This window comes from Piliocolobus tephrosceles, chromosome 1 (genome assembly GCF_002776525.5).
Source record: "Piliocolobus tephrosceles isolate RC106 chromosome 1, ASM277652v3, whole genome shotgun sequence".
In the NCBI taxonomy this organism is placed as follows: domain Eukaryota; kingdom Metazoa; phylum Chordata; class Mammalia; order Primates; family Cercopithecidae; genus Piliocolobus; species Piliocolobus tephrosceles.
This window is the reverse complement of record NC_045434.1, coordinates 108,274,611-108,286,039: the sequence shown is the minus strand read 5'-3', so window position 1 is coordinate 108,286,039 and position 11,429 is coordinate 108,274,611. Positions and strand designations below refer to the sequence as shown.

The window sequence follows — 11,429 nt, the reverse complement described above, 5'->3', positions numbered from 1 at the left end:
TTTTCTCCTTGAACAGTCTTCCTCTATCTGCCATGACGCCCAGGCATACAAAGGGAGTTTTTCATTGTTTCCTTAAGGTTAAATGCTCTGGATGCTCTCAGTTCAAATAAGATGGTTTTAAAATTCCCCTCCTCCTTGCCTTACAGCAAAGAAGAGAAAAGGAGAAATTCAAATGAAAATAAATCATATACCCAAATATCAAGGCTCATAAGCTGGATGATTTAATTCAATCAATTTAGCAAGGCCCAAAATGAAACCTGGTAACGAAAATGAAGACACAGCAATATTTTCCTGAAGAAAATAGACATTTGGAAGAAATATTTTCTTAAAAAATGTTTATTTGGAAAAGTCAGCCTCTTACACAAGGTTTTGTATCTATGCTTTTAACTCTGTCAATTACAGTGGTATTTTAAATGCATTGAATATAATTCATTGAATATCTATATCTTTCTGCCTCGATTTAAGTGATATTAGGTTTAAAAAATATTTACAGTTTTCATTCTGGTCCACCTTCCCTCCTTATCCTTATACTGAATCAATTTCTCTAATTTTCAGGTAAGTGAAAGGGGTCACGAAATTTCTAAGTTTGTGTGGAGAGTAAGAATGCATCCAACAATTCAACAACGATTTTCTGTAAGGCCTTCTCTGAAAAAAGAGAAAGAATTACTTATTAAAACTAAGCACACTTAGCAACTTCTTTCCCAATCCTATCTTTATTCGTTTGTCTGGTGCCAAATTTTTCCGGCCCTTTTTAATTTGCCAACATTAAAAAATAAAATTAAAAAAAAAAAACAAACCACCAAACACACACATATCTTATGCATAGCACTAAGCCAGAAGCAGATATAAATGGGACCACTGTGAATCAAAGGAGAAAAATTCCAGGAAAAAAAAATTCCAATAGCTTCACAGTTTAACTGAGATTTTGGAAAAACTTAGATGAATTCAGCTGATGTCTGAAATATCTGTTTACATTTAATTAGATGTGTTGTATTTACCAAGGAGGCACAAATACGTAGTTTTGTAGATTTTAATACTAACTTTTCCAGTGAGAAAAATAATACCAGGTGATTTCAAAAAGGGCAGTGATCGATAAACACTCAAAATGCATCTTTGAACAGGGGAGCAAAAATAGCTAATTTAATGAAAACAAACCTTAAGCACTGCACTTGGCTTCTAATAAGCATCCCAAGAAAAGGTACCTGAGAGGGGTTGACAAGTACACTGTGTCTAGAACAGCCAAGATGTTGCCAAAGTTTTATGCTTTGAATTTCCTAAATATGTAGCTAGCAGAAACATATGCCAGAAATCTACTGATGCCAGGAAAATATTTTTGTCAGCATTTTATAAAATCTCTAATTTTCAACCAATATTTCTGTCCATAAATCTTCCAGTGAAAATGTTTGAAATATATTACATGTAACAATGAAGCAAGATTAATTTTAAATTTTGGATTTGCCTCAAACAAGTTAGTTGTTATTTTTCCTTTTAACACAACACTCGAAATAGATGAATTCAGCAAAAATGGTTTAAGAAGTTAAGGCTCTCTAGAGTTCTAATGACTAAAACTTAAGGCACATATTATAATCTTTATGACACTATTAAAAGCGAAGATTAAAACAAAACAAAACAAAACCTACTTCTTTCCCGCATCCTTTGCTACCAATCACTCCCTCCTCAAAGCATATGTCATTTTAAATCTTTTCAGGCTAATGGTAAGGAGTCAAACAAAAATCCCACCAATGAACAACTGGTATGATTTCCACACAAATGTCTACTATCTGCATTGAGCACCACTGGTAGATTACAGGCCAGTAGAATATTTTCAGATATCCTGGGTCATCAACTGCTCAATTTACCCTTCAGCCCCATGGATTCAGACTGGACTGTCCTCCTCCTTGGGCTCTTCTTCTGTGTCTTTCTGGTCCGGAGATTCTGCTGCTTTGGTAACTTCCTTTGGCTTTCCAGCAACATCTATGCTGGTCTCTTCCTCTTTACTTTCCTTTTTCTGCTCGTTTGCTTTCTGTTCTTTTGCCAAAAGTCGATAATTGATGCCCATGCCAATGAAGAGATAGATACCGGAAATAATCAGGACGACGCCACATGCCCAGTATGTGTATTTGTAGTCTCCATATATGTCATTGAGCCGACCTAAATATGTAAAACAACAAAAACAGTTATGTTTCTAAGAGTAAACAGGTTTTTTTTTTCTCCCCCAAGCAAAGCTTAAGGATCCATTCAGAAAGATGTCAACCCAATCTTTAAAGAGTCCCAAAATGAGGCCGGGCGCGGTGGCTCAAGCCTGTAATCCCAGCACTTTGGGAGGCCGAGGCGGGCGGATCACAAGGTCAGGAGATCAAGACCATCCTGGCTAACACAGTGAAACCCCATCTCTACTAAAAAATACAAAAAACTAGCCGGGCGAGGTGGCGGGCGCCTGTAGTCCCAGCTACCCAGGAGGCTGAGGCAGGAGAATGGCGTAAACCCGGGAGGCGGAGCTTGCAGTGAGCTGAGATCTGGCCACTGCACTCCAGCCTGGGCGACAGAGCGACTCCGTCTCAAAAAAAAAGAGTCCCAAAATGATGAATTAGTATAAGGAATTGCTGAAAATTAGCTGATCCTCTGTTTATAATGCCTCATGGATTTTAAGTGGCCTTTGCATCTTCTGTTATTTTTAGTAACTTGAAAATAGTTAACTCTTGGCAAACTGGAAATGGAAGAGACGCAGTGATCACCTAGAGTCAATTCTCTTAACACACTATAGAAATAAGCGTTGCTGAAAGAGGCCTGGGAGTCTTGTCCCAGGCCATAGTGCTGTCCCAGTTACCCAGGCCAATCCTCTTTCTCAGCATTTCCCAAAGAGTATTCCTGTGAACACTTGTCCAGTGCTAAAAATTTAAAAGCAATATCTTACACCCATTCTAAGTGCTTAATCCTTATAACAGGCAGATTCTATTATCATCCTCACTGGACAGATTTAAAAACTAAATTACAGAGATGTTAGCTAATTTGTCCATGGTCACAAAACTAATAAGTGAAATGACTTGGCTTTAAACATAGAAAGTCTGACTCTGAAGTCTGCACCCTTAAGCATGTGCTACAAGGACACTGCTTTAATGTTTCAAAAGTCAAATGAATGAGTAAATGGCATATTATTTTCTCAAAAAGGCTTTGTGAAGTCTGGTAGTAAAGAATCCTATTTAACTTGATGTTTCCAATTTTTATTTTGGTCATGTAACTTCCATTGCTGTAAAATTTATTAGCATCTCATTGAACTGGTATCTCTGGGAAAATTCTACTCTACACTTAAACAGGACTTAATACACCAATTTAAATATGATTCCATATGGCTTTCTAACTCACGGCATCATTCATTAACAATAGTTTTTGAGCCTTTATCATATACCAGGCACTGGCTCAGCTAGGCCCTGAGGATAAGGGTGAACAGAGGAGTTAACATCCACAGTTCAGTGGACAAGAGAGATGTTAATCAAGTAACTACACAAACTGTGACAAGTACTACCAGGGGAGTTTGAAAGAAGTGGGGTCAAGAAAGCTTTCCTTAAAGTGTCAACTAAGCTGGAATTTGCAGGATAGGAATTATCTAGGAGAAAGGGGATGGGAAGTAGATCCAGGCAGAGAACTGCAGTGCGAAGGCACAATGGTAGGAGAGAGCATGGTGTGTGAGGGGAAAGAAGGGCCAGGTTGCTGGGGCACAGAAAGCAGGAGGCCAGTGGTAGAAATGAGGCTGGAGGGACAGGTAGGGCCAGTCCATGCAGTGCCTTGCAAGCCACATTAGGGAATTTGCTTTTCACCCTGAAAGTAAGGGGAAGCAACTGGAGAGTTTTAAGAAATCTTGAAGAGTTCTGAACTGGAGACTTCAAGGAGACTGAAGAACAGCTGGAACTGATATAGGCAGACCAGTTAGGAGGTTACAGTTAGGAGCAGCCCAAACAGGAGACAAGAGCTCTGGATAAGGTTAGTAGTTGTGATGGAGAAAAATGGGCAGATGAGAAAAAGATTTAGAGCATAAAAACTGATAGAACTTAGTAACTCACTGGGTATGAGATGGAAGAAGACTGATCTCAAAAGGCAGCTATGGATCTTCTGTTATATACTCACTCACTCCCCAAATCAAAATTCCTAAAGTATGAGTCACATCCAGAAGGAGGGTCAAATTATTTTTTCACTATGTGTTATCTATTGAGCTATTAATTTGAAAGATAAAGTATTCAATAACCTTCAGGAATAGTTCCCAAGTTATAATTAGTTTACTAGCTGTATGATCTTAGCCAAGTTACTTCACCTTTTGAAGCCTCTGTTCACTTACAAAATGGGGACTAAAACGGTCCTACCTCACATGGACTTGTGAGATAGATACAACAGCAGATACAAAATGATAAGGACTGTCTCTGGTACACTGTGAGCTTACACAGTAGCTATTATTATACTACTGCTACTGAAATAAACTTTTGTTTTTTGTTTTTTTTGCTTTTTGTGTGTTTTTAAAAAACTTATGGGCCAGGCGCGGTGGCTCACGCCTATAATCCCAGCACTTTGGGAGGCCGAGGCGGGTGGATCACCTGAGGTTAGGAGTTCAAGACCAGCCTGGCCAACATGGTGAAACCCTGTCTCTACTAAAAATACAGAAATTAATTGGGCATGGTGGTGGGCGCCTGTAATTCCAGCTACTCAGAAGGATGAGGCAGGAGAATCGTTTGAACCCAGGAGACACAGGTTGCATTGAGCCGAGATCGGGCCATTGCTCTCCAGCCTGGGCCACAAGACCAAGACTCTGTCTTAAAAAAAAAAAAAAATTATGTGAAATACACTCCATTTTTAAAATGAAATAATCACTAGTGCTTTAAAGATTGAGTTGTTTTTCTATATGCTTTTCTACACTAAGCACATCAGTTTTGTGATCAGAAAAAAATGTATTTTAGGCCAGGCATAGTGGCTCACACCTGTTACCCAGCACTTTGGGAAGCCGAGGCAAGTGGATCATTTGAGGTCAGGAGTTAGAGACCAGCCTGGCCAACATGGCGAAACCCAGTCTCTATTAAAAATATAAAAATTGGCCAGCATGGTGGCATGCACCTATAATCCCAGCTACCGGGAGGCTGAAGCAGGGGAACTGCTTGAACCCGGGAGGCGGAGGTTGCAGTGAGCTGAGATGGTGCCACTGCACTCCAGCCTGGGCAACACAGCAAGACTCCGTCTCAAAAAAAAGAAAAAACACTGACATTTGTAATGATATTTGATCTCCCTTTTGGCTTGATGGTTCCATTTAATTAGATTCTATACTTGAGCAATTATCCTGTGCCAAGCATTGTCCCAGCACCAAGGACACAGAAATGAGAAAGATTTGTTCTTACCCAAATCGCTCACTAATGTTTGCTTTCTGTCAGCTTTCCCATCTCATATGCTTGTTTGTAACAGAGCCACATTAGTAGGGAGATATACTGTACCTAAAAGTGGTGGCCCCAGGAGGACAGGACAGCATTCCACAATGGTCACCAATCCCACAGCGCTGGAGAACCTCTGGGGTCCAACAAGGTCCATCAGTGTTTCAAACAATACGGAGCTGAGCCACCCAAAGGCAAATCCAAAGAATCCCGCATAGACACAGAATCCAACATAGGTAGTGGATAAAGGTGCTAGCATATGACACACTCCATTTGCAACAATAGAAGCCGCAAAGAAATACTGAATTCGAGGTCTTATTGGCTTTGTGTTGGCTACAAGTCCCATAGATGGTCTGGCTACCATGTCAACAAAAGCCAGAATGGAAAGAAGGAAGGCAGACTTCTCACTAGAATAATGCTGACTCTTCCCGTAACTACTAAGAAACACTAAAGGTGCAAAGAGTCCAAAAAACATGATCACATTTCCAGAGAGGTATAGCAAAAAGCCTCTGTGGGTGAACAGGGTTAAGTCCAGGAACTGATTAATTGTTTGGAAGACTGATCGTTTCTCCCGTTTAGGGTGTCTTCCAATAAGATCCGTATTTGCATCATGCAGATCTTTTTTTACACTAGATTTTCCAGCTTTCTGAAGGGATGCTTTAGACTTATCTTTCCCTGCCTTGGTTGGTTTGGGCCCGATTGGTCGCATGAGGGCTCCAGCGACACAGCAGTTTAGTAGCAAGCCTCCAAGAATTAGAAAGCTTCCTCTCCATCCAAAGATACCAAAGAAAACCTGATTGAGGGGGGCCAGAGTACAGAGGAACACAGGGCTGCCTGCCATGGCCAGTCCGTTGGCCAATGGTCGCCTTTTGTAGAAATACTTGCCAATCATGGTCAGAGCTGGATTCAAGTTGAAGGCAAGCCCAAGACCTGTGAAAAGGGAAAAATAAATAAATAAATAATAAGAGGTATAAATAATGGAAAGAATAGGATATAAATCTTCATTGTTAGAGAACATGTTATATAGTGGTTTAAAGTATGAGTTCTAAAACAGACAAGGGTTCAAATCTCAGTATCAGTGCTTACTGGCAGCATAATCTCAGACATGTATACCCTCCTATGACTGCTTCCTAATATGTAAAACGGGCAGAGGGTACTGTTGTGAGGAAGAAAAATTTGTTAAGCACTTAGTACCCAGTGCCCACCATGTAGTAAGCACTCAATATATGTTATTTTTATTATGTTATTATTATTCGAAGGTGAATAATTGTCTATTTTGTCCAATCTAACAAAATCACCTTAAGGACTATTATGACCATATAAGATCATTAAGTCGACAGTAGAGATAAAACAAATTTACACTAGAAAATACATAAGGCCAGGTGCAGCGGCTCATGTCTATAATCCCAGTGCTTTGGGAAGCCAAGGTGGCAGGATTGATTAAGGCCATGAGTTCAAGACCAACCTAGGCAACATAGCAAGACCTGTCTCTACAAAAAGTAATTCGAAAATTAGCCTGGTATGGCAGTGTGTGCCTGTAGTCCTAGCTACTTGGGCGGCTAAAGCTGGAGTATCGCTTGAGCCTAGAAGTTTGAGGCTACAGTGAGCTATGATCACATAACTGCACTCTAGCCTGGGCTACAGAGAAAGAACCTAAATCAAAAACAAAAAAGAAAGAAATAACATATAGTACAAAATGATCCCTTCCAATATAGCACCAAAACTTAAAAACAGGCATTTCCTAAGGCTCCAATTGTGAAACTTTCCTGAGAGATCAGAGAATTTAAAATACACACAAAGTTTTGGGAAAATAAAACATAACATTGTTAAGATGTCAAGGCTCCTGAAATGAATGTACTAACTTAATGCAATCCAATGAAAATGTCAGTGAATTTTACTTTCAGATTAAGGTAAAATGATTCTAAAGGATACTTAGAGAAGAAGTGGGACCAACCAGAACATATTATTTAAATGGCTTTACAAAAGCTACAATCATTAGAGCAGTGTGGCTGTGTTTCATGAATTGGTAAAAATTGATTAGTGCAAGTGCAGAAACACTACAGAAAGTCCACGAGCAGAGTTGAAATATACAGAAACATTTAATGTAAGATAAAGTAGCATTTTAAATTAATTCAATAAATAGTGAAATTATTCAATAAATACTGCTAGCAGAAGTAAATATTCAAAGAACTTCCTGACCTCATAGCAAACCATTCTTACATTTGTTAATAAGCTCTAGGGTCTATGATCCCTTACATTTTCACAAATCTGGTTCCCTGTTGTTATGCAGGTCTCTACTTAAAATTGATTGTTCAGTGAGCCCTTACCTTCATTGCTTGCCCAGTTCTTCCCTGTCACAACACTTAAAGGTTTTATATAGCATTTATCACTGCTTGATATTTTTCTCATTTATTCATATATTTATGAGTTGTACTGTCTGTCTCCTCCTATTAAAGAGCTTAGCTGCCTGACTTGTTACTCTATCTCTATAGCACCTAAAATGGTTCCTAACACACATACAGTTGTTGCTCAATAAGTATTTCATAGATAAATTAATAAAAGAGCAAATGAACCAACTGATTAACCATGTGGGAACAAATAGAGTTATATTTCTTTTTTCTCATCTTACGTCAGATGTTTTCATTCTTTCAGAATTTTTAAATGTAGTTGGGCGCGGTAGCTCATGTCTGTAATTCCAGCATGTTGGGAGGCCGAGGTGGGTGGATCACCTGATCAGGAGTTTGAGACCAGCCTGGCCAACAAAGTGAAACCCCGTCTCTACTAAAAATACAAAAATTATCTGGGTGTGGTAGCAGGCGCCTGTAATCCCAGCTATTTGGGAGGCTGAGGCAGGAGAATCAGTTGAACCCAGGAGGTGGAGATCACGCCATTGCAGTTTAGCCTGGCAGTAAGAGTGTCTCAAAAACAACAACAACAACAACAAAATAACAAAAAACCAGATTTTTAAATATAAAAACTAAAGTGCACTAAACAAAAGTGGACAAATATTTTCATAATCTTTTTTTTTTTTTTGAGACGGAGTCTTGCTCTGTCACCCAGGCTGTAGTGCAGTGGCCGGATCTCAGCTCACTGCAAGCTCCGCCTCCCGGGTTTACGCCATTCTCCTGCCTCAGCCTCCGGAGTAGCTGGGACTACAGGCGCCAGCCACCTCGCCTGGCTAGTTTTTTGTATTTTTAGTAGAGACGGGGTTTCACCGTGTTAGCCAGGATGGTCTCGATCTCCTGACCTCGTGATCCGCCCGTTTCGGCCTCCCAAAGTGCTGGGATTACAGGCTTGAGCCACCACGCCCGGCCTATTTTCATAATCTTGGAGTAGAAAACAACTTTCTCAGGATGATATACAAGATAAAAACTATAAAATACTTTTTGAATACATAAAAATTTTAGATGTTTAATACTGGGAAAACATTGGAAAAGAGTGAATTTTAAAAATACTTAACAAAATTCAACATCCAAAAATTAATCAGGAGGCTGGGTGTGGTGACTCACGCCTGTAATCCCAGCACTTTGGGAGGCCGCGACGGGTGGATCACGAGGTCAGGAGATTGAGACCATCCTGGCTAACACAGTGAAACCCTGTCTCTACTAAAAAAAATACAAAAAATTAGCCGGGCGTGGTGACAGGCACCTGTAGTCCCAGCTATGTGGGAGGATGAGGCAGGAGAATGGCATGAACCCAGGAGGCAGAGCTTGCAGTGAGCTGAGATCACTCCACTGCATTCCATCCTGGCCAATAGAGTGAGACTGTCTCAGGGAAAAAAAAAAAAAAAAAAAAAGAAAAGAAAGATTAAAACCAAGAGATACTGTTCTCACCTATTAAATTGGCAATTTTTTTTTTTTTTAAAAAGACAATATCCCATTGTTGACAAAAGGGATAATCTTGGAATCTCTGATTTACTGTGGTGGGACAATAAGTGAGTATAACTTTTTTAAAGGACAATTTAGCATACATATATTAAAACAAACACACAGCAGTTCCCTTTCTACAAATTTATACTAAGAATATATTCATGTTCACAAAAGAATTTCAACCTAATACTGACAAAAACAATTTGTCAACAATTAAGAGATCAAATAAAATTATGTTATGTATATTCAATGGAATAATAGAGATTAAAATTGTTATGTATCAAAACATTTAACAACATGGAAAACTATTCATGATATATTGTTAAGTGGAAAAAAACTGGTTACAAAATATTATACATAATTTGATCCTTTTTTGCTCTAAAAAAAGGTGTATCTGTGCATAGAAAAACACATGGAAGGATATATATAGAAATGTTAATGATATTCTTTGGATTGTGAGGTTATGGGTAACTTTTATTCATTATGTTCATCAACAGTTCATTATCTTCATTTAGTGATTTTTAAAATGGGGGAGGAATTATCAAGCGTATCCTCTACCCCTCAGAAACATTACGTGGACATTCTATCAAATAGCCACTCTCGCACCAAGTTGCCACACACATTGTATCTACCACTACTGTCTATTCTTAGGACAAGGAATGCAATCTTTCTTTCAATTCATTTACTCATTCAACAAACAATAATATCCATCACATAATGGCAATTTCTTTAAAAGTTTGCTTTTCTAGTACTTTTATCTGTAGTTCTTCAAAATGATAATCAAGTCATTTCTATAAGAAAATAATTTCACTCCAGAGATCTGAAAGATGAATGCAGGTAAATACAAAATAGCCAGCAAAAAACTAATGCTTCCAAATGAATCAGTAGTAACTCACCTCCAACGAATCCAATACAGAAGTATAGTTCCTGTACAGTGTTACAGAAAGAAGCTGCAATCAAGCCACAGCCTGACAAGCAGCCACCAATAATCATGACTATACGACTTCCATATTTATTCACCAGGATACTGCTGATAGGACCTAAAAGATAACCAAAAATGTAGTAATATAAAGGAAAATGCTCCCTCACATCTATACAAGTATGAATGACAACGAATGACAAATCCTCCAAAATAAACAAGCAGCAATGATAAGAATACTGTTTTCTGTAATTATTTCTGAGTCATATGTGTACTAAAATAAAGATGTTAGAAAACATAATTGTGCAGGTTCTAAATCTAAAAATACTGGATGGAATTTTACTAAAATACAAAAGACCTGAAGTTATCCTTAATCTTTCTCTTTTAAGGTAGGGCAGACTGAAAACACCTTGGTAATGAATGTTCACAAGATTCTTGAAATATCTAGGATATGATTAACATACATGTAGAAAGTGGCTGGGCGCAGTAGCTCACGCTTGTAATCCCAACACTTTGGGAGGCTGAGGCAGGTGGATCACCCAAGGTCAGGAGTTCAAGACCAGCCTGGCCGACATGGTGAAACCCCGTCTCGACTAAAAATACAAAAATTAGCCAGGCACGGTGGCGTGTACCTGTAATCCCAGCTATTTGGGAGGCTGAGGCAGGAGAACGGCTTGAACCTGGGAGGTGGAGGTTGCAGTAAGCCAAGATCCTGCCACTGCACTTCAGCCTGGGCAACAGAGTGAGACTCTGTCTCAACAAACAAACAAACAAACAAACAAAAACGTGTGTGTAGAAAATATGTTCTAAATTTCAGACACACACAGTGATAGGAGACATATAAATGCATCTAAATACATTTTAGAGTACTTGTATATGATCACAAATGTGGTTTGTGTTTTTTTTTTTTTTGAGACAGAGTCTCGCTCTGTTGCCCAGGCTGGAGTGCAGTGGCACGATCTCGGCTTACTGCAAACTCTGCCTCCCAGGTTCATGCCATTCTCTTGCCTCAGCCTCTTGAAAGACAGGGCAGAAGTGGTGGCTCATGCCTGTAATCCCAGCACTTTGGGAGGCCAAGGTGGGTGGATCACCTGAGGTCAGGAATTCGAGACCAGCCTGACCAACATGGAGAAACCTCGTCACTACTAAAACCACAAAATTAGCTGGGCGTGGAGGTGCATGTCTACAATCCCAGCTACTCGGGAGGCTGAGGCAGGAGAATCACTTGAATCTGGG

General features: G+C 39.3%; 1 protein-coding gene across 2 annotated transcripts in view; it reads right to left on the bottom strand.

Moving 5' to 3' along the window:
- Positions 1-311: 311 nt before the first annotated feature.
- SLC16A1 (solute carrier family 16 member 1) overlaps positions 312-11,429 on the bottom strand; it is a 47,059-nt gene continuing 35,941 nt past the window's right edge. Inside the window, exons 3-5 of one of the 2 annotated variants that reach the window (XM_023232523.1) lie at positions 10,171-10,314; positions 5,469-6,335; positions 312-2,151 (exon numbers count right to left, since the gene is read on the bottom strand). In XM_023232523.1, the coding sequence (XP_023088291.1) occupies positions 1,877-2,151; positions 5,469-6,335; positions 10,171-10,314 (1,286 nt within the window). In that variant the 3' untranslated portion in view covers positions 312-1,876. The remainder of the gene's footprint in view (positions 2,152-5,468; positions 6,336-10,170; positions 10,315-11,429) is intronic. The other variant, XM_023232524.2, reaches the window with a different exon arrangement.